The sequence below is a fragment of the Helicoverpa zea genome, chromosome 16 (genome assembly GCF_022581195.2).
Source record: "Helicoverpa zea isolate HzStark_Cry1AcR chromosome 16, ilHelZeax1.1, whole genome shotgun sequence".
In the NCBI taxonomy this organism is placed as follows: Eukaryota; Metazoa; Arthropoda; class Insecta; order Lepidoptera; family Noctuidae; genus Helicoverpa; species Helicoverpa zea.
Window position 1 is genome coordinate 402,792 of NC_061467.1, and position 24,946 is coordinate 427,737.

Here is a 24,946-nt window from a genome sequence, read left to right on the forward strand (position 1 = left end):
CAAAGAGTTTTATAGCAAAGTATCTCTTTGTGGGGGTTTGGATGTTGGCACTATATATATTTACCTACTTTCGTGACGTAATGACTCTTTCATTTCACTTCTTTATAGTGAAAAATTCCTGTCGAAAAATTTTAACGAGCTATTTTGATCAACTAAAATATATCGTTACTTTTAATTTGACGTAATATGTAATTGAAAGGAGGAAATCTGAAGGTATAGCAATAAAATATTAATATTAATAGTGCGGTCCCTATGGATGGGCAAAGTACTTAGATTAGTTATATGTCAAAAATGCAATGTAACAGAGAGAAAAAAAGAGTATAAACTTTTCCAGAAATTAGTATTAAATGAACATTTTTGGAGTGCATTATAAAAAGAGTGGAAGTTAAACTATCTTGAAAGGTATTGCTCTGTTTACGGGACTTAGTGAACATACGTAGGGTCCGCTAATCAGCGAATTACAAGTAACCCTGTAGATATACTCAGTAATCCCCTAGACAACAGCCTATTGTATATTTCACAAAATAATAATAAGTACGTAACACCGCTGTAAATGATATTATTCCATATAAAGAGCACTGTTAACCTTATTATGTAAATTCCGTACTTACCCACGCCATTATATTAAGGGTCCGATATCAACTTTCGGTTGCTAGGTTCCGCCATATTGTTATATTATACAGGTTTATAAGACAACGAGGTGTTTTGGATATTTATGAAGTGTCTTTATTTGTTGGCGGTGGTATTTTTCTTGATTATCGTAGTCTTGGTGTGTGGAAAATAAGCCCTGTAATTCTGTTTGTTGGAGTGGTAAATATTAGGTTTTTCTTTAATGATATTATAATGTAATTATTATTTTTTGTACCTAGAGGCTATAACCAGTACCTCATTACTAAGACTCCGCGATCCATCCATCTTAGTCTTACCAATTTTTTTTCAAAAGTGATGCCAAGACAGTTACATTTTTTCATTGATCTGTTAAATATACTTAAAAATAAGGGCCCTACCTTAATAGCCCCTAACAGTCTAATATTAAAAAACAACCACACAAAAATTCCAATATTTATACTCCACCCAAACAAAGTATAAACTGACTAATATTCCAGTTCCATTTAAACCCAGTCTCCAGAGCTTGGAATACCCAATCATACCATACAAATGGCGCCTTGCAAACGGTCCTGTGACCCAAAAACCTATTTCCTACCCCCGAAGTGTGAAATTCCCAGCTGCGAGCGTCAGAAACTATCATAATTATCTTGAATTAGTTTCGACTTGAGTCTGATTTGAAATCAAGTGTTGTAACCATTTTGGGAGTATTCTATGATTGTGGTATATAATGTAGGTATCTGTGAGGCCTCGTGCTGATTTCATTAGGTTGATAAATCAATCAATACTCATAAATTCCGCCAGTGGTTACATCTATGTCTCATAGAAACTACTTCGAGTATACTATCTGAAATATTTTTTCAAATCAGACATTAAATTCCTGATATTAGCACATTGAATAAACGAATAAACTTCATAGATTTTCCGTAAAAATACTGACAGCTTCGGTTCTTCAATAAAATTGTACTTTGATGCTAGCAAGGTACTACTTATAGAAGTCCACAATATTAAATACGAGTATCTTCAATACAGTTATTGTATATAATAAACATAACATTAGCCTTAATAAAATAGCCTTTCCATCTTCGGATAAAAACATTAAAAATATACGAGCACCAGGCAATTTTATCCTAACGTCTCAATTTTTGGTCTTTACGTCCGCAACGTAATAAGTACCTTACTTTACAACGTGTGTACTTAGGACCAGTTTGTTTGATACCCAGCGATATTTATGAAGGTCCTTTAACAGATTAAAGAGACTGTTTCAACAAGATTGTTAGTGTCTTAAAGATAAATGGGTGTATACAAAGGTAAGGTACAATAAGCACCTTTAATAACTACGCTCATATTTTATCTGGCTTATTTACTGACGCTGTATATTCTGGCAGACTTTTCTTCTGAAGTGATAGGAATTTTAATTTAGTGTTGTGGTCATTTACTAGGACATTTATTCTTTGTTAGAGTTTTTAAGATGGCGTGGTAAATAATAAGCGCCAAGAAACTGCGTCATTGGTCTAGTAGTCGCATAACGCAATTGCTGTGGTCTAGGGTTCGAGGGTTCGATTTCTGGGCCGTGCTAAAATCACTTCGTGGATTTTAAATACTTTCTCAAAGCAGCTAGGATTCTGGAACAAGCTTCCAGATTCCTAGCTGCTGTCTAATTGATACATTCTTGCATCTTGCACGTTTATGACAAAAATCACCAAATTGGACCAGTAGTTCCTAAGATTTGCTTCATTAAGCAAAGTAATAAATTCTTCAGCTGTATTAATATCAAGTACAGATATAACAATAATGAAAATGTTTCACACAGCTGAAATTTCAAAACAGTCATTGTCACAACCAGCTAACAATTGCCGATGACAGCCGACAATTGTCGAGAGTATCCGAATACTCGAGCGATGACAGTTAATTTCCATTGTGAGGCCGCGGACTTGATTACTGAAGCGCTCTGCTTTCTCTAGGTGAATATTGGATGGCTATTTAAGTTATAGTTTTGGTAAAGTTAAGTTTTTACTTACAGTTACTTGAAGTGATGTTATTTGTCTACAAATACTTGCAAAATGAAACGATATGTAATAACAAAATATATAGGTTATCATTTCATCATGTGTCTCCATCCAAAAAAGTATTATTGCTCGATGTGTGTGACAGCACAGTAGCTCTAAAACAGATGAACTGATTTTGATGATTCTGTTAATTTCAAGTGTAGCTATGTAATTGTGAAACAAATATTTTCCTGTTTTATATTAACGTTAACATTAATCTATATAAATAAAAATGAAACCCACTTTCCGTTGTCACGACATAACATGAAAACGGCTTGACCGATTTGGCTGAAAATTGGAGGGGAGGTTAGGAACTTAGACCCGGGAGAAGGTTTTTTGTCACCATCCGGCTATGGGACGCGGGTGAAACTGCGGAAAAAGTGCTAGTTTTCCTATAAAAATGAGATATTGCAGTCTTTTGATAACGCCATACTTACTATGCCTACTTAGGTATAGCAAAAGCCTGCTTTGTTCCTGTGTGGTTCTTGTACGGGCCTTAAGGTTTTCAAACGATGTTGCCAAGCCCTTAGCCCTAAGGTTTCTGAAAGAAATGTCTGAGTGTTGGCGGCACCTCGGGCGTATTGCTTACAACGAGCAACGCCCTCTTTTCTTATAGTCGAGTAAATACACATATATTATTCTCTCTGTGGCTTTTAAAGATAGGATTGCCTATGTAGTCTTTTGGTATTTCATAGAGACATAGAGTAAAAAAATGAGATGCGGTAACAAAAATTAACATTTAGGAAAAGTTTTACTCAAAATAATACTGTTTATGAAAAGACACAGTCTCGCAAGAAAATACTTAGGTAGATACCTAATTATCACAACGATACTGACAGAGAATCTCAAATTATGTACTCAAAACTCATTGATTTGGGTTCTTTAGCTCTTCATATTATTATACCGATGTTTGCACGTTCTTATATAACAGAACTTTCCTAGATACTTGAATCTAGATTATGCATGAGCCTAATCTCTATGCCCTAAGCTACTATCCGTGAACAAATGTCCCAGGTGTAACCTATTTATTATAGCGCGAATATTTTCCGCACAATGGCCATTTCACCTGAGCATACATAAAATACGGCCCAATAAAATATGTTATAGATCATAAAAAAAACGTATGTTATGAATATACAAAGGGATAAAATTACATTCCAACGAGTTTCAATGAAAAAGAGATATGTATTGTATGGAAATATTTCCTGATACTGTCATGTAAATTAAGTGTAATTTAATGACTGTTGGAAGTTAGGCAGCCTTTGTTGATTTTTTTTCAGTCGTTAGCTGATCCGCTTGTGGGTAGAAATAACTGTAGCAATATTTTTGTTTTGATATGAATATAAAAATAATTTAAAACTGCAATAAAAATTGTCAGAAAGGTAAATGTGACGTCATTTACTCTTGGTCATTTGAAATAGTTAATTATATCAAAGTAGATAGACACTGAGAAATCAGTCATTCATATTTTGCGAACTAATTTACAACAGACATAATACAACCGACCCCAAGTATAATTTCCCCCAAAATATTATTTCTGTTAATTTTCCAAGCTTTCGTTCTTACAACAAAATTCATGAAACCCGCACTAAATTCCTAAGAGTTGCCACAAAGCAGTATACTTTTCTTTGTGAACGCTAAGCTTAGGCGGCTCGTTTCATGTGTTAATTAAGACCCTCTTTCCCTCTGGTCTGAAAGGGCCTTTGTCCGATTTCCAAGGAAAAGAATTAATGTGTCGTCTGAAGGGCCCGAGGCTTTTTTCTGTGATTGTTATAGGTTTATTGCTGGTAATTTTGGTCCTTCTGTACCGGTCTTTATAATATTTGTCAATGACCTTTTTGAAAACGAAAATATGGGTAATAAGTGGTGTTTTACTTTATATTTTGGTGGTTTTGTGTAAAGGACTAACCTCCCCACTCAGAGACATTTAATGGTTACTTAAGCCATTCCTTAGTGAAGGATTTGTATGACATTCCGTCACTAAGGAGTGACTTAAGTAACCATTAAATGTCTCTGAGTGGGGAGGTTAGAGTGGTGAATATAAAGACTTGGATCTAAAACTCAAGATAAAAGGTCAAAATAAAACATCCAAAAAAACTAAAGCATAATTTTATTAACATAATATAATTCAGCTTCTAAGCCAGTGTCTATTTAATCGCCTGTCATCATCGCCATGAATTCTGAAACAGTCGTTAAAGTAATGTTTGAATATGTTTGTACTCGCTTTTGCCGTTCAAAATGGCTTTTATTCGTTTTATTTTGGGTTCATGTGTGAAATACATAAGCAGGCTTTTGGAACTAGACTGCAGAATAAATGTTAGCTAACTATCGGCCGATAAATAGCAGACTGTTTGAAAGTACGGACATCAACCTGTTTAGTAGTTCTATGTTTGACCGGTGCATACTATCCCCAAACTTATTAAAATTTAAACTATCGGCCAACCAAACGTGCGCAGTCTGCAGTCTAAATGTCCTTTAGTTTTCTATTGGGGTCTGACCATGCGTTCAAAACAGACAATCGCAAGCACAAAATTACTCGTCGTTTCATACGAAAACCGCCCACTGCTAGAAAAATGCCTCCCCGGAAGGTTCAGCTTTGCTCGGTCTTCAACAACCCGCATCTACTGCTTCTCGGCCGCTACTCAAGAATATTTTCTACCTGTTATTCAGCTAATATTCAAGGGTAAATACTATGTAAAGCTTACCATCAAAGTCCACGGTACCAGAAGCGTCAGTGTCAATCTCAGCAATCATTTCGTTGAGCTGGTCGGGGGTCAGTTGTTCGTCAAGAGCTGCCAGGATCTCTCGGAGACTTGAAGTCGGGATGTAGCCATTACCTGAAATGTTAATTTTACTTACTTTAGTCTTGGATTTGACAACCCTCTAATGTTATTATGTACAGATATTTAATGGGCTGTATTACGCTTTATATTAACACAATGTCCAGATTAGAATTGGTATTTATTTATTTATTAAAGGGTTTACCAACAGCTTCTATGTAGATAAAGCTTAGAGTACAATTTCTGTTATTACTAGGACTTACACAGTCGCCAATTACAGGTTAACCAACATACGCAAATTAATGATAGGATATAAAAGTAGAAAATTATACAAATAAAAAAACCGCTCCTTATTAAAATGGTATCGTACTGTATCAAAGATAGATTGAGAATGTCATGCTTAATTCTCTACAGATTAAGGGCACGCTGCAAACTTTTAGTCGGCCGATTGTTTGATCGAGCTATCGGCCTACAGTTTAGTTTGCAGTGGGCTCTAAACCTCTTCTAATAATAATTTATCTAATCACTCTGTACTTGGTATCCAAGTAATTCAACGTATTTTAGCAAGCATTTATTTGCAAACTCTCTTTTTAAATCCTTAAACATGTTTGTTCTATCTACGATGACAACTTAAAAATTCATGAAATTGAAATAATTTATGCTGAAGAGAACCTTGTATGTCTGTCTGGTGACATTTGCGTGATGTCACCACGTAAATATTGTACAACGGCCGACTACGACCGATTGTTTTGACATTTTTGTAATAAGTGTCATCGTTGAAGATTTTCTTTGCTTTTTTGATTAAAATATGTGTGGCATTTTCTGTAATTGTTTGGTTTTAGAATTTGTCTTTTGTTTTAATTTATGATTTTGTTTTTTTGCAGCGCTAAGAATGTTTGATGAGGAACTTAAAGCGAAATTACTATTATCATTTCTTAAAAATCTAAGCAATATCTCCCATTAAGGATTTGCTATAAAAGATTAGGAAAAGTAAAATATTAGAATAAATTTCTACTCATCAAAATATAATTTGTATTCCTTTAGATATACTTTATTTATAATTTTGTGTTTTATAATTAAATCAACTCCTGAAGGAAGAAGTTCAGGAGTTGGCGCTAGATAGGTGTAAATGGAAGGAGCTGCACCGACAAGAGCTGGGCTCTTAAATTAATGATGATTAAAAAAATAAAAAACAGTTGTTGCAAAGCGAATGTTAACAGGCATATCTTATAGTTTTGAAAAATTATTTATGAAATATTTTATACTCATTCTAAAAAAAACTTTTTGATAAGTTGAAACACTTTTTAGATGAATCATACAAAACTCGCTGACTTATAAATTTTAGTCTCGTTGAAAAATCTTTGAATTAAATAAAATATAGTTCTCTAATGAAGCAATTTATTTTGTACTAGACGTGACTTTCACTCAAAATATTTTGGCAACGCAGACACGCGTAATATTTATTTTCTTTATCATTAGAAACATAAATTCTGGGTGTAATGACTTAGTTTTTTATCTGATATCAAGATTTTTAAAGTACATGTAAATATAGAGGGTGTCCTTCAAAGAACCCATGGATCAAATGACATAGATGGTGGTGCTAATAAATTATAATTGAAATACCTATTTTCCAAGTTGATTAGTTTATGATAATGTTGCAAGGGAAGGCCTCCAATTATTAATTGATTTCAGGGTGTTTTTTTATCCATAAATGAAGATAAAAATTCAAAGGGAAAATATAAATGCTGCCCTCGTTTTTTGAAAATAATCAACTTTTAAAGATGACCAGACCATTCTGAAAGAGGTAACGATGATGAGTTATATTTCATAAAAAAAAATGGCGCATACATTTATGAAAATCAAGTCGAAAATATACACTTCAATTCATCATGAGAATTACCGACCCATTTTGTATACTTATACCTCACATTATATACAAAATATTAATTCCCTACTTTGTATAAATAATACGTAAACCAGACCTGTTTCCGTAATATTTCGTATATAAATATCTTTTTAATACCCAATGCGAGAATGTCGTTGCTTTTGATAGATGGGAGCTTAGTGTACGAGCACACTTCGAATTTAACAGTCGGCCGACCGTTGGCCCATCATCATCCTCTGAGCCTTTTCCAACTATGTTGGCGTCGGCTTCCAGTCTAAGGGTGCTTACATAAAGAAACAGGTTGCCGGTACAGACAAACCTGTACGGGTGGGTACCGATCTGACTACCAATGCTTTACAAGGAGCGACTGCACTATCTGAACTCCTCAACCCAGTTACCCAATGCAACCCAATACCCCTCGGTTAGACTGTCGGACTTACTGGCTTCTGAACTTCTGACTACGTGTAACGACTGCCGAGGATGTTCAATGACAGCCGGGACCTACAGTTTAACGTGTCATCCGTAACACAGTCATTGATGTTTAAGATATAGGTACTTGATTTAGTCGGTTTGATATCGGACAAATATCTGAACTTTTCTACGTGTGTACTTCCATTCATCTTCATACTGATTTATGAGCCCAAACAAACTATCGGCCGACTAAAAGTTTGTAGTATGCGCGTACTCTGAAATGTATATCAAATGCAAAGTCTTAAGTCTGTTTATTAACGATATATACAGCTGAATATGACAGTTTTATGAAGACTTTATGAGATTATGTACTACGTAATAACATAAAGCGTAGACTATATTAAAGTATCAAGTTTGATTAATATTATATTAATTCAATCTTTCAATTGCAAGTCTTTTAACTACTACGTACTTTACAGGGTTATATAATATTCTGCATTTTAATTATAATTCTCGTATTTTTATATTATTTTTGTACATAATATGATTCTTTAGGATTTAAATAAATAATAATATAATCATTACGATTTCCATATTGTCTGAGAATACAACTAGAAAAAAAAATACTAAGACAGCTTGGAATCTCACTGTATTGGTTAAATAGCTTAATTTTCAATTTTTCTCAAATACCTTGTCAATTGACTTTGAAGATGAATCATGACCGAGTAATTTATGTATCGTACGACTTTGTTCTGTACAGTTATTTTCACTGAGTCACTCTAGATAGAAGATCTGTCTACAATTCTCACTCAAATCAAGTATTCAAATTCAAAACCATATATCACCAATTTTATATACATACCGCGACAATACATAAAAAACCACATGATTTACCATCAAAACGCAACTAGTAGTACATAAATTCACATCTTTATCACTTTGGAACTCGTCACGCGATATACACTATAACGTTTTTAAACGGTTTTATTTAGCTCACCCAGTTTGTTTTATTCATTCTTGGGTCAAATTTAGTAATTCAAATTTCACCCTCTTCCTGTCAACCGATTAATCTGAAATTTTGTATACACCTTTAATTCCGATGACAATACAATATAGTAATATCAATAACATTGTAAATCCAATATGGCCGCCGGCACAAAATGGCGGATAACGTAGATTTTATCAATCCCATCAATATGGGTATCAAATGAAAGGGCTCAACAAGCAGAATACAATATACTATAAAAAATTGAAATCCAAGATGGCGGCCGCTACAAAATGGCGGATAACGTACGTTTTATCAATCCCATCAATATGGGTATCAAATGAAAGTTCTCAACCAGAAGAATACAATGTACTATATAAAATTAAAATCCAAGATGGCGGCCTCTACAAAATGGCGGATAACTTAGGTTTTATCAATCCCATCAACATGGGTATCAAATGAAAGGTCTCAACAAGTAGAATACAATTTACTATGCAAAATTGAAATCTAAGATGGCGGATAACGTAGGTTTTATCAATCCCATCAATATGGGTATCAAATAAAAGGGCTCAACAAGCAGAATACAATATACTATAAAAAATTGAAATCCAAGATGGCGGCCGCTACAAAATGGCGGATAACGTAGGTTTTATCAATCCCATCAATATGGGTATCAAATGAAAGTTCTCAACCAGTAGAATACAATGTACTATATAAAATTAAAATCCAAGATGGCGGCCTCTACAAAATGGCGGATACCTTAGGTTCATTTGATACCCATGTTGATGGGTCTCAACAAGTAGAATACAATTTACTATGCAAAATTGAAATCTAAGATGGCCGCCGCTACCAAATGGCTGATAACAATTTTTTATCAATCCCACCAATATGGGTATCAAATGAAAGGGCTTCACAAGTAGAAAACTGTCAGTAACTCCAGCGGGGCCCAACAGGGCCAAGGCCTGCCTGGGCTGCGAGATTGTTTGAAAGAGTTACCGCGGCCCTGGTACATAAAAGGCCTACGACGGAACAAAACGGTTCTTAGTCAAGAGTCTGGCAGTCCCTCACCGCTGCTGACCCACAGCAGGAGAGGTCATGTGATGATTTTTGGGGTCGTTAAAAAAAAAAGTACCTGGAAGGGCTATGTATTGAGGAATTAGATTGTAATAAATTATCAGGTAAGAGACCGTGTAATAATGATGCACTAAATGAATTAGATAGAATGAGGAATATTCGGTAGGCATTTTCATTAAATACTAAAAACTAGAAAATAAAAAATCGGTAAAAAAACTTTTAAGTTAAACGGTTTTATCTTATGTGCACTGAAAACTAGAAAATAAAAAAATAGTTACTTACCTGTCAACCTACGTAGGTGGTCTTGGTCATATTAGACTAAAATAAAAACGTGGGGCCCCTCTGAAATCCTACCTATGGCAAAGCATATCTTTATACTTTGGTAGATCATGAGCTCGGCGTTCGCTGGTGAAGCCGCTACGGCTGATTTATTGATTGTCAAAATCTCCAGTTACGATTATAGTAAGTCGATGCAATCCACACCTATTATACCTCTAGAAGAAAGTACTACAGCAACAGTTAATGGGCCCCACGTTTTTATTTTAGTCTAATATGACCAAGACCACCTACGTAGGTTGACAGGTAAGTAACTATTTTTTTATTTTCTAGTTTTCAGTGCACATAAGATAAAACCGTTTAACTTAAAAGTTTTTTACACTACTAATTCTGTCGTCGACAAATCGTAGGGGCCTTGGCGTCGATCCAAAGAATCGATCTACGGTTATTGCGAACAATTATTGCTGAAAACATACAGTGAACACCATAAATTGGATACAACGCGATTTATTGGGAAACCTGGTGATTTTCATGGTGATTAATGATTGAATTTAATATTTTAATTTAATGTTTTTCATATTTTGTTGGGGGATTGGAGTTGATTTGTTGAAATGATTATGTTCTCACTATTAAGTTCTTTTGGTGGTTTGCGAAGGAGTTATGTTAGTCAGTGAACCGTCAATAAGTCACATTATTTAAACATACACAGTGCATAACCTGCCTACTTAGTATTTTGTAGTATAAAGTCTTTTATTATGATAGCTTCCAGGCGTGGTTTTACCCGCTTCCTAAGATAGTTGCCTAACTCGGGTAAGAAGTAGGTTATAGCCCATCTCATCAAATGGGCTGTCTAATAGAGTGAATAATTCTTCAAATCAGTCGTGTTTCTGAGATTGATTAGGTCGTGCAAGCAAACAAATAAATTGTCAAAATGGAAAATGTAAGACTGTACAAGTCAAGCAGGACAGAGAGCAAGACATTGTCTTTATTGATTTCATTTCATAGTAAAAATCTACGACTAGATATAAACCAAAACAGCGAATATAAATTCTGAAGATGCAAATTCAAACAAACTTTTATATGACACAAATCTCTATCCACCTTTGTATAAAGGACGGTTCACAAACTCTATCGAATAATTTAAGACGGCTAAACGAAAATCGACTTTATCCCTCATAAATAAGGCCTAAAATCGTTCATAAACCTTCAACTTGAATATTAGCTTTCTTGTTACGAAAGTCGAAAACTTTTCAATACAATTTCCATGTGAAACAAGTACTTGTTTCAAGCAACGTTTTAAGTTTAACTAGTTTAATCCAGTTATGTCTGGTTTTAGCATACGAAAGCGCTAAACGGCTGCTCGTTATATTTATTTTCTTTGAAGGTTTTTTTTGTGCCCTAATAAGTTTTTATATCGGGTGTGTCGTTCACACGGAGGACAAAAGACTAGCGGAGGTGCCCTAACGTAAAATCTCCTATAACAAAGCAGCGCGCCAAAATTCGGGTGAGCGGGGGACGAGGAACGTTACTGGCTCCACCCGTGCTACACCCTTATACGCCTTTTATGGGACCTCCACCCATTTTTTGCAAATCCATCTAGCGTGGAATAGGATAAATAAAATCTAACCCTAAACTAACATCGACCACTACTGACATACTAAAAAGTAAAGTAAATACTCAAACTTAATAATTCTTTAAAAATAGTAATTGAATTGGAAAGTTTAAAGAAGCATTCATTTGAAATGAACGAAGAAAAAGAGAGAGATAAAAAAGTTAGGAAAATAATACTTATAAGTATTATCTTATGCAGAGAACCTGCCCCACAACAATTTTTTTTACACCCCCAGAAATGAAAAGGTATAATTCTACTAGGATCTGATCTTTAAACGGAGGACCCAATTAAAAATATTTTTTATTCACCACGGGTTAAAAATACCCCCATGGTATAATTTAAGTATCAACTTATGTCATTGTGTTATATAGTTCGTCTACTAGCCACTATGGCATCACAAGCACGAAATTTTGTTCTAGAACCGTGCTGATGATGGCTGTTGTTATTGTCGATGTTGCCATATTATGAAATTCACCAAAAAAATAGGAATTCAAATTATAGGGACACTGTTTATATTTTTTTTAACTTATTTATCAAATTATAATTTTCACAACTATGTATATCATAACGGCGCGTCCACAAAATGGCAGACTTTATGTGTGTCGGATGTTGCTCTGAGTAAAGGTACATTCAAAAAGTATGTAAGGGAAGAGAGATATGTATACCTATGTAAAACATTGCTGATGATGAATATAAATAAATCAACACCAATTTTCGTCACATATTATATTTAAAATAACACAGTACCTATCTATAATTTTATTTTTAATTGAAAAATATTCTTTCTATATAGCGATAGACAGGAAAATCCTTGTTCATCCACCCTAACAAAAAAATCATATTCACATATACGTATCGAGAAATCTTCTTACAAAAGTACTTTTTTACCTTTTTGTTTTTTCTTAAATAAAACAAAAAAAATACATAGACTATAGAGTTATGATTATTTTTAAGATGATTGCAGCTTTTTAATAAGACCTTATTAAGAATGGGTGATTGTATTTTCTATGTCTGGTAGCACTTAATTTTGTAACGGGTCTCTCTGTCTTGATGAACACAATTTTACTTCAAATGTTAAGTCGACTACTGACCGAAAGATGGTGTTTTTATAATTTTACATTTTCATGATATCATTATGTTTTCCTTTGAAAATAATCTATAAAAAAGCTTGTAGGATGCAAGGAAAAATTAAGCTGTTTTTAAGGCAAAAATTGATACCAATAATATACAATGATACCAGATTGATACGAAAATAATACAAATTCACTTAGAAGTTCTAGAAATGCAGCTATTCGACGACAGATGTCTCTAACAAAAATATGTTTTAAAGCTAAAATATTACTTACACGTGAAATTTTATGCTATCGGTATGTTTGAGTTTGGATCCTGAGCAATTTCTACAATTAATGATGGCGCATTTCATCGTTTTAATCGAGTAACAAATAAAATCTGTTGAAATTGTGGTAAAACTACAACTATGACAAGATGTCAGTTTGATGTGAAGGACGGTATATGGGCGGTGTCCAGCCACGCCTGCCGTGACGTAGTCGTGACGTATTTGACCTACCTGAAGGCGCGTGACCTACCTGCTTTAGGGCATCTCCGCTAGTCTTTTGTCCTCCGTGGTCGTTCATAATCACATTAAATCCTATGGCATATACTTTATAATATTCTATGGCGAATTGTAAAAAAAAAATAACCTAATCCATTCAGTGGTTTAACCACAGGAGTCATTTTTCGTTTTTATAATTTACAACATCATGTGTAAAGCAGAGATAAAGTTAGGAATATCGAATGTTTTGATCAGTTGACAACTGTCAGTTTTCAAGGGAGAATTACAGTTGTTTGTAATGACTGACTTTTATATGGTGTTCTAATTTTCGCACATTTTTATTCTATTTACTTTGTTTGAAAAATTCATTTTTTTATTTTTACGTATTTTTCTTTTTTCTTTGTGTTAATCGACATATATTAACCAGTATATTAACGCATTTCATTTAATGTGATTGTGAACGACACACCCGATAGAATAAGTAATAAGTAAAAGTCTCACTATATCTTTACTATAAATCATTCCTCCATGTTTCAGAAGGCACGTTTAATTGGTGTATCTCGGCGCTCATTTAAACATCTTTGGCAGTCTTTGATTTTTTACAGGTAGTTATGTATGAGGCAGAACGTCTGACAACCAGTCCTATCAAGGAGTGTCCGCGGGTTGAGGAAATCAGACTGGCAGTCGCTCCTTGTAAAATACTGGCACTCAGCTACATCCTTCTAGACTAGAAGCCGAATCCAACATCGTTGAGAAAAGGCTAGGCAGATGATGAAATTTTCATTACATTCCGTCTGAACCAATAAAACATTAATCCACAAAAATCCTTAAAGTAATTACGGAGCCAAACACATAAACCAGATATAAATTAGGAAGTCAACGCGAAGAAATTTCAATTAAAATTTTAATGGAAGCCTCCAGACTTGAAGAGGAATTTGTTACAATAAATTTGTGAAAATCTTCACGCTTGTAGCTTTGAGAAGGATGGTAGAAATAGGTACTGGTGATTTATTGACAAGAATGTGTTTGGCATTATATTGTCTTAACCGCTAGGGGGATGATTTGATGGTTTGTGTTCACAGAACAGGATCCCATCTGGGGTTGGCTCTCAGTCTGGGTCAACCGAATGCAGCTGAGTACCAGCGCGATTGCATATCTGTCCTCCTCAACCCAATAACCCAGGCGGGGTGGCCTGTACCCCTTAGCAAGATTAGGCTCTAGGTATTGAAGCAATTTGAAAAAATATTACACCGTTGGGAATCTAATCTTTCTTTAGGCGACATATTCGATCCGGGTACGGGAAGAAGTTCCTTCAAGACGCAGGTGGAACCACATATAACAGCTAGCATAAAAATGAATTTATAAAATACTTTACCTTCTTTATCATATAGTCTGAAGGCTTCCTTCAGTTCCTTTTGTAGTTTTTCATCGTCTTCTTCTAAAAAGTGGATGGCGACTCGAACGAACGAATCGAAATTCAGCTTCCCACATGCTGGAAATGAATGAAATTAATTAGATCGTATTATTTATTAAATAATTCGAAATGTGTTGGACTATTGGTAACTTTTTGGATTACAAAGTAAATTAAAAAATTACTTATTATTGCAGAATTCCATTTATTATCTCAGATGCAAAATATGTGCCTATATGACTGTGTACCTGTGTATCTGTTTGTGGCACTGTGACTCTTAGACGGATGAACCGAATTCAATGCAATTTTTGAAATGAAAGCTGGTTTTTAGAGATATGTCATCAAAATCGGCTCAGCCCTTTTAAAGTTAAAACTATTTCTAAATTGAGCGGTAGGGATTTTTGATACAATATTGCAGATATTGTCATTATAATTATAGTACAGTTGTCATAGTTATCTACGTACTTAACAAAACCATAAATTATTATCGAGCAATCCATTACGAGCCGCAACAAGACATAGACAAGGATTCAGAGATAATCCCTAAGACGTTGATCCAGGCTATTACAAACTAAATGGTGTCATTACATAGCCATTAGTGCATCGATATCAAGCTAGATGGGGTTTCAGTGGTCAGCACTAATTACTTGAGTAATTTATACACTACTTAATAAACGGCATTAAAAAAACCGCTCGCCGAAATAAAAGGTATTCTCTATACCTTTTATACCGGTATAAAGGGTGGCGGAAAGTGACCAGTCTTTGGAAAATTTTAATAATAGTAGTAATCCCTAAGTAATTTAGTAGTTATCACTGAGTTTTGTAATGACTCAAACTAAATTCTTTTGCTCTACAACGTCGGTCAAAATTGCTGGTGCGGTCAAGAGCTCTTACTCTGCCTGACGCGTTCGTAAGAGCCAGTTGTAGGAAACTTCGACTGCATGCTTTAAACTTGAGTTCGAATTCATGACAGTTGAAAGTTTGTAAATATTTATTTACACGCTGGTAACGTGCAAGATAATCTTCCAGTAATGTGATAAATCTTAAATCCTAAGCTTGTATGTGAAAAAGGCATGCGAAATATGGACCTTTTTCTATGATCTTACAGCTATGTACATATATCCTGATCTCGTTAGTTTAATATCTTGATTCATAGCAAAATATAAAGAGCGAGTGCTTGCAATGGCAGTGTAAACTTCAGACGGCTGTGATACGAAGATGCTGTAGCTTTGGACTGTAGTTAAGGGTTGGGTCCCACATCCCAGCACTTAGCATTGACATATTTATAAGTTATAAAATCAATAGAATAGTGACTTCATTCTTGGTCTGTCAGTACGATTTCTTCAGTAGGTAAATTGCAAAGAAATGGCATGTCAGAAAACTCAGTCTTCAGCTCTCCACTTGTTTTTGCATAATCTCCGTTTCATCGAACATCCTACCTACGCCTTAGTAGTCAGACAATACCTGCAAACCCCCGACAAACAGCTTTATTTGCCTAGGCGACGACTATAACTTATATCAAATTGATTATTAGCATCTATCTGTCTATAAAAAGAGCTGATTTTCACTAAAAACAAACTAGTGACTGTCATTCTTCTTATACGTATTTACGCTGTCACAGTGTCAATTCACGACGACGATGGCAAGAAGCATTTGCGCTACGGGAATGTGCTTAGCGCAATCCCGCTAACACTGGCCCCGTACTAAACCCAGGACCATCTGAGCCGTCTCTAATTACTTTCCTAATGGCTGTTCATGTCACTTGAAATGTTATTCGCTGTTATACCACGTTAATTACGCTTTTGTTCAATAGACAAGCATCTGTTTTCTCATTACGAAGACAGGTGTCAAGATGACGGACTTTTATTTCAAAATTGAAGATATTTTTTTATCTGTGGAACATGTTTGACAGTTGCAAACGTCAAACGTGAAAATTATTCGCTATTAAATTAAGCGTAAAATTCGAGTTGTTGAATGTTTCATTTAATGAAACTTAATGAATATAGTACACGTTACATTACAGAAAAATATCAGTACCACAGCAAAATTAAATATTAAAACTGTAACAGAATAAAATAATTGAGTAGAGTCTGGTATTACATGCGAAATAAATAAGTATGTAATTTTTTTAATTTGAATAATGAATACTCTTGTATATGATTACGCTACGTGCCTTTCTTATAACCCAACAAATTATTGTTCAACAGCCTTTTTCATACGACCAAATCAGATAGTCTAACGAGACTCAAGCGAATGGGCTCAAGGGCCGTACTTTACAATTCGTCATCATAAAGGCGAGTTATTTTTCATAAAACCAAGAGTGCCATTCAAGATCACTCGTAATCTTTTTTTAAGTACGTATTTGTTGAAGAAAACCTCCGCTTGACCTTATGGAGATGATCCCTACTTGGTACAAAGCTGAGTAGCAAGAATTGGGCTTTTAATAAAGGTATTTTTTGTCCCCTTTTAGTGACCTTTTAGTGTTTTTTTTAGTAACCGTTTGTTTCTAAGTGTATGTTATTGGAAGGGAAATGGGTCGAGAACGGTCATTTCGTATTATGTGGTTATTTTTGATTAAATAATGTTTTATTAGGGTCCTTGACAATGATGTCTTACAGACGATCGTCTAAGTATTTCATATTGCTGTGACTCATATATTTAAAGTTGAACTGTTTGGAAATCTATGTAAGATAGTAGTAGATGATAAGCTGATCTACTTCATTCATAGGTAAACATGTAGTTGCATTATTTCTACATGTACCTATCAGCAAAAATGTTACGGTTAAAACGTTTGATTTTCGTTTGACCTTTAATAACACTATTCACCTTTAAATTGCAAACATCCAGATACATTACCAGAATTTTTGGCGCTCTCTATCCCCAATAAAAAGCACCTGACTTCTATTTCCATCGCGGCACATGGCGGCTTCTAATTGAAGTCGCGATCGCGTCTCGGAACAAATTGCCGTGACGAAGCGGACGGTGTGCACTAAAGTGACAGTTGACGGGGTATGCGTCGCAGGAGTAACCTCGTTACAACGTTTGGGCGTGCGGAATTTTGTGGAGTAATGAGTTGGGATTTTTATTTTTTTGTAAGATTTATCAAATGACCTCCTCCCGCTATAGGTGCAGCGTGAGGGAGTAGCATTGTCTTACTGACTAAAACCTGCCGTGTTCGTTCCTTCTTACAATGTCGGCACAAACAATCCCGCAGCCTCGGCATTGAAGGTTCGTTACCTTAGTCGAATGTCATTTTATCAGTTCTATATTGTGATAAACATCTACAAGAATTAATTAAGACAACATACCAATGCAAGAAACAGTACTCCTAATATTTAATTGAGTTAGATAACTACGATTCTACCAGTAATGTAATATGTGCTAGTAATACGTTGAATCAATTTGAAAAACAGTGGACCTTTTCTTCCTGCTCCGTATATATCATTGATAAATACATTCGAACTGTTAGTCTAGGGTGCATTGAGGGTCAGTTATACATGCATGTGCAGTCTATACAATTCAAGATAAAATCGTCAACTTTGCAAAAGCGAAATCAACACCAATAGATGATTTGATGTTTTGGTTGGTCAAAAAGTTAAATTGATAACACAAATAATATTACTCAGTCACACGTTACATCGGAATTTATTTTATAATCCCGCGGAATAAAATAGAATACATTAAACTCGAATTTGTCAAAATCAAAACGTGGGAGTGGCTATAAGTTTCGCGCAAACGATAATTTTTCAATTTTAAATTGTTCTTTATGTCGTACAGTGTATTGCAGAAAATACGGCCGATTGTCAGCAGGAAATAAAAATGTCAGCACTCTGGATAAACTGTGAGTTCGCTTTGAAGGAAAACAGAACTATGTTCTGGACTTATCGTCGCGAACACATAAACTTCGCTCTTTAAAAGCGTTAAGGCGAGATTAACTGGGGTTATTTCTGTTAAAGTAATTGTAGAACTGTTTTATGTTTACTTCAGAAATAGACTAATCTTTCAAATTGAAAATTGTCTTGTTGCAAACGTCAGATTATGAACCACTAGAAGCTACTATTGCATGACGTTAATTAACTAAAAAATATTTTATTCTAATTGGTGAACATAATTAACGAAACATAACCGACTGTAGAGTATGATTATTATACCAATTTATATTAAGAACACTTCACAAAACCATTCAGAAGTTTAGCATGTTTGAAGGGCATTTAGAGTTAGTGAAACTTAAAACCTTATTCATTTACCTTCAGCATCTTCGCTGTCCAACATTCTGTCAAGTTCAAGGTCATCATAGTTGTGCACCATAGTGTTGAGTATTGTCCGCACTTTCTCCTTCTCTATGCGGCCTTGCTTCTCCGAGTCGAACATGCTGAATGCGCGCCTCAGCACTAGAAGCAGAAAAAGGACCCTATTAATTGATGTTTATTTATTTTTAAAATTAGATTTAAGTAGGTACAATCATCGAAAAATATGGCGTCTAAATATTCTTTTTATCGAAAGTACATGAGAGTACATGAGAGTACATGAAATATAGAGTTGATTTTTTTCAAAATGTTCCCATATTTCTCCAATAAGGTAGAGGCTTGTTTAAATATCTATTAGGTAGAAAATAATTTTATAAAGTCTTGACACTTCATAACGTTATCTTAAAAGTAAACGAACTTCGCTATCTAAAACGGACATCCTCAAAACAGCCACAAATTAGTATTGATTTCACCCGTTAAAAGTTAAGCGACAAAAGTTACTGGTATTGAAAGCGTCTAAATTTCAAACGGCGCTCTGTGAGATCGGCGAACCTTTTACCCTTTTAATTCAAAGAGACCGGTATTTGCGGAAAAGCGATAGGTACAACGTCACCACAAACTTTGTATTGACGTATTTTGTTCCGATATTGGTGATGAAATTTTAAATGAAATGGTATTATATTATAGGTTTTTTTTTTTCATTTTTACTATTAACTTAAGCCTCTTTTTGCCCATGGTTTCGTTCACGTTTCATAAAAACCTTTTCGTGTTTATTGCAATAAAAGTGACCTCTGGTCTTTCTTGGAAAATGTTTCATCCAATATTGTAACCATGTTTCAGGTTTGACTACTAGTTCCTATGAAAATTCAGCTTCGTAAATGATTATGTCTTTACTTTTTTTAAAATCCTAGTTACTCTAAAAGAGCAACAATTCTACATATTTTGAATGTCCATAATACTTTAGGTAACAATAAACGAAACACGTTTACGAATTCCAAGTATTCTGTCAGTTGTGGCTTTAAACTTTTTACGAACCTAACTCCGGCTCCAGCTTTGGCATTCTAAAGCCGAAACAATTTAAGAGCAAAGCGTTTTTGGTTTACACTTGAGGCAGAAAATATTTGGTCATTAATGAAAAGAAACTAATATGCAGATTATTTATAAATGTGACACCAGGTAAAAAAATAATTCTAACTAATAAATGAGTTACTAATAAATCAAGTTTATGGTAAGAAATAATGTTACTTTTGAGATGACGGCAGATAGAAGAGTATGGAAGGAGAAAACATGACCGACCCCAAATAAAATTGGGATAAGGGCAAGAGGATCATAATAAGTCAAGTTCTTCTAATTTGACACAGATGCGGTTTTAGTTATCTTTTATATATACTAACAAGCTATAGTAACAAGTCATGTTATTCCAAATTAATAATAATTTTATCACTGAACTTATAATCTATTACTGCAGCTGTTGTGATTAATACATTTTCTCAATTCATTAAATAAAACCATCATTTGTTACTATATTCAAATCAATTAATCATCAGCTAATGTGACAAATATTGCTCGAGAGTTTTCAAACAAATTTATAAAATAAAATATTGATATTTAGCTTAGAGTCATTGAAATTCGATTTATCAAAAATCTGTAGTGTAATATTGAAAGTGTTTTAGCGAGAGATAAATATATTGTAGTTTTACCCTTTCTTATTGGCCTCTAGTGTACACCGAATGAGTAATGTCGGGCGGGAGATTAAAATTGATTGCTTGTGGTCCCAAAAATCTAGTTTTACTGTTTTAAATCTCTGGACCGTTTTGTTTTTAAATTCTCTCTGTAATTTATTTAGGCTTTGTTGGGCATTTTAGGTTTGAAACAGTTAGAATAATTGGTGTGGCGTATGTAAATTAAATTGCCATTTATTATTTTAGGTTTTAAGATTTTTAGAAAATTATATGCTTTACCGTGTTTCGGAAAGCACGATAAACTGAAGATCCCAGCTTGAACATCTTTGCCAGTCGTTACGGGTATACAGAAGCCAATAAGTCTGACAACCAGTCTAGTCTAGGGTATTTGGTTGAGGAGGTCAGATATTCAGTCGCTCCATGTAAAATATTGGTTCTGAGCTGCATTCAGTGAGACTGAAAGTCAACACCAATATAGTTAGGTAAAAGCTAGGCCGATGATGAACCTTTTTTAAGAATATTGTACTGTACATGATTAACGCTCAATCCTTCTCTGTGTGAGCGAAGGCCTGTGCCCAGCAGTGGCACGATAAAAAAGGCTGATGATGTGCTTTTCATACATCATTAGTTAGTAATTGTAAAGTAGGTAATATTTCCCATTAAAAGTTAACTACAAGAAAATATACTTCCTTAACTGTCAAAACGTCAAACGCAAACCTTCACGTAGCACGTAATGTTTACGTAAATAACTTCATGAACGATACGCGTGAAGTTATCATCATTAACCAGTTTACAGGCTGCTACCCTTATCAAGCGTCGGCAATCTGAAGTCGATCGGGCTCGTAAACTGATGGGGGAATCGTGAAGTTTGTTTATACTCAGGTATATACTTTAAATATAATTAAGAGGATTTTTTTGTTGGTTTGTAGCCCGAAGACTTTGAAGCTACTGAAGCGATTTGAAAAAATATTTCGTTACAGGAAAGTTATAACACTATCCTATGGTACATGATGAAAGAGGCTATATTTTATCTAGGTACGAGAGGGAACGCGGATGAAACCGTGGGTTAACAGCTAACAGCGGGTTAACTCGAAAGTTTGTATGTAGGTAATGGATGGATGAATAGATGCTTGTTCATCTTTGACGCAAAAACATCTAAACGAATTTCGATGTTGGATTGATTGGAATGTAAATTATACATCAGAACAGCACCATGTAAAATAACTTTTGTCGACGTGAGGAGACACACATGTCATACAAAATGTTATACAGAACATCCGTATTCTTGCTTTAGCCTTTTAAAACCTAAACGACATAAGCACAAGTCTTTGCATCAGCAATGACGCTGTACAAACATAATTACATGGCAATTAAGCGCTGCAGCAAAATTAATGGCTGCACGCTCTTCGCTGCATATCATGGACAAAACGTTCGCGACATTAACATTAAGCCAGGTCGTCGCTGGAAGGCGCTGGAAATTATAAAGCTGCTTTACGGGTGTAGACACGGGTTTTAATTGGCTCGTGAAACATGTCGTTTTATGGTGACATTATGAATAAAATCTATGTGTAGAGGTAGGTATGTGTGCGTGAGATGCGTGTTATATTGCTAATGCAGCACCATATCTTTGTAGAAATATTAATATTTTTGTTCTCTAAATATTTACTTTCTATAAAATATCATCAGACTTCTTAAAACTTTAATTGTAAGAAACATGTAAAACAACCTGCTTACCGTAGTTTATCCTGAGTGAAATACCCCCTTAACCGGATAAAAAGAAATTTAACTTCATTTCTCAGGTTGTAGACTACATATATTTAATTAATACTAAATATAATTAATTTAATTAAATCAGTTCTGTGATATCAACGTGAAGGCTTGGCAGACGGAAGAGCTAATTCTCGGAAAAATATTTTTCAGTATCATTTGTTTAAATAAACAACAGCCATTTTATAACCCTAAGATTATACCATCACAATGGACAAAGAGATATTTCAATTTAATATTCTAAAGACGTGGATTTTAATCCAACATTGTTGAACACAGCTGTCTGCCTGAAAAGGCTTGCAAAGATACTGAAACTGTCTCATTCAACATCGCATCATTGTTCTGCAGTTATAAAAGATCACCGAGAACATCTTTTTTTATCTTTTAAAGAAAGAAACTTGTCTATTTATTAGACGTAAACGTGTTCTCCATTTGGAAGTTTTAAAAACTTCGTTTCGCGAAGGTTTGCTTTTTATTTTTCTGTTTTGTTAAATGTCTCGTCCCTTTTGTAGGTTGTTCTTAAAACTTATTTTTGTGAACTTTAGATATATTTAGCAAAATTTGCCGTGGCTTAACTCGCATACTGAGATAATTTCATATATTCTCCGCGTAGTACGTCATCAGCATTTTTGTCCGGCTACAGAATACGGGCTCTTCTCAAACAGAGAAGTATAGAGCTTTTCTTTGCTTGCTTATGATAGGCTGGAGATTTCAGACTTTACAGTCCAGGTTTTTTAAATATGTTTTCCGTCACTTTAACAGTTATTGGTCGGTTATATTAATATTCAAAAAGGGTTATTTTAATTTATTCATTACCTTAAGCAATGGACGGCAATTGGCTAATATGATGATGATCAAATTATTTATGTTAAATATTTTTTACTGTCACGCGTTTCGCTTATCGCTTGCGCGAAAGACGAATAGGGTAAAGTGAAACTTCTTTGTTTGATAAAGAAAAATATAAAATTGCAAAAGTTTTTACTATCTCGGATCTTCTTTAAGAGTTGCCAGAACTTTTGTATCGAGATAGGGGTTGAAGATGTTTCCAATTCATTTTGTCGTAGATAATATTTGAATAAGTGCTTATTACACAGTTTTTTTTTTATTTTCTATAGGGGAGTAAGAAAAAGGTCTATATAAATATAAGGCATAAGCTATTAATACTACTGAGTACCTAATTATTTTTTTGTATAATGATTAAAAAAGAACTTAAGACCGATTCAAGAAAAAAATTATAGGACACTTTAAAAACTCTTGCTTTAACATTTTTATTGACACCAAAGTATCATTTTGATGTTAAAGTATCAGTTAAAAATAATTGCTTTTGTTCATCATAAAAATAACGACTATTAAAAGTATCATTTTAAATCCAAACAAATGAAAACTTCAAAATAAACAATTAATTTAATTTGCAACAATATTGTAGCCGATCTGCCCATATTTTTACGGCTAGGCTGAATATATGCCTTCCGTGGCCAGAAGATAAAATAAAAATGGCGCCGAGAGCACTATGCGGCTTAGCAATTTGCTTCATGCATGCAATTTTGCATTTTATGTATTCTGAGATATGAAATTTCAATTTAGGTAGAATATTTTTATAGCTGTGTCTTTTTATTTTCTTTTTGATAAGTATGTTAATTTAGTTTTGCGTATAGAGAGGTATGATTTTAATGGAGATAATTTATGTATGTATTGTTGATATTTATTATAATAATAAATTACGTCCGATAGTTTTGACATAGATACTTTATAATGGTTTATCTTTCAAGATTTTATAGGTATTGTAGAGTCATTATTATTCAAAAGTTTTTATTTTAATAAGATGAAATATCAGAAAAAAAAATATGAATTAAAAAACTTACTAATGATTTGTCCATCATCCCTTTGATCCTTTCTTCGGCTCTGTAACACGTAACAATATCTACAATTACTAAAAATCTCATTATTGCCCAAATTAAAATAAACAAGTATCTATCACAAGAAAAAGGAAAACCAATTTTATTTTCAATAAAAAAGAACACACCATTTTGGAATTATTAAATGTCAAATGGAACTATTCAAAAATTCAAAAATAAGCGGGCTCTGGCCAACGCGCGCGGCGAGTACACTATACTGGCCGGTAAGAAGGAACACGTTCGAAATTTAAACTAGGTGTTACGAGCACAATGCTTGATCGGGACAATTTTTGGTTGACGTGATCTTGTAGCGGCGGCCTAGAATTTATTTTTGTATTTTATCAATGTAATTTTTAAAATTAAATTAATAATGTACCTACTTCCCTATGATCGAAGCTAAGTAGCCAATGATAGAATAACTATGCAACTAATTTTTCACATTAGAGACATCATCATTTATATTCACTCTACCCTTTCAAACGGTCTCAATGTACACATTTCTACCGGATTTCCCAAGGTATTTAAAATCCCTGCATTTTTGCCACGGCAGGTAAATTGAAAATTCTAAAGAGGCTATGATTTAAAACCTACAGGTAGGTAGCCATTTTCTTTTGCAAAAATAGCGTTGATTATCTTTTTTATGAAAAAGAAATCTATGCGAACGACACGTCTATAATGTGTACTGAAATAAGAAAAAATAAATAATAATGTCGGG

General features: G+C 34.2%; 2 protein-coding genes across 2 annotated transcripts in view; one reads left to right on the plus strand and one right to left on the minus strand.

Moving 5' to 3' along the window:
- LOC124637644 (calmodulin-A-like) overlaps window positions 1-24,946 on the plus strand; it is a 176,030-nt gene that overhangs the window by 134,107 nt on the left and 16,977 nt on the right. The gene's annotated exons all lie outside the window — the stretch shown is intronic.
- On the minus strand, window positions 4,748-24,446 carry LOC124637646 (troponin C-like). Its single transcript, XM_047174258.1, has 6 exons — window positions 24,360-24,446; window positions 24,199-24,238; window positions 18,888-19,031; window positions 14,605-14,721; window positions 5,360-5,491; window positions 4,748-4,834 (listed from the first exon to the last, which is right to left on the minus strand). The coding sequence occupies exons 1-6, from the start codon at window positions 24,360-24,362 to the stop codon at window positions 4,806-4,808; spliced, it is 465 nt and encodes a 154-aa protein (XP_047030214.1). The 5' UTR covers window positions 24,363-24,446; the 3' UTR covers window positions 4,748-4,805.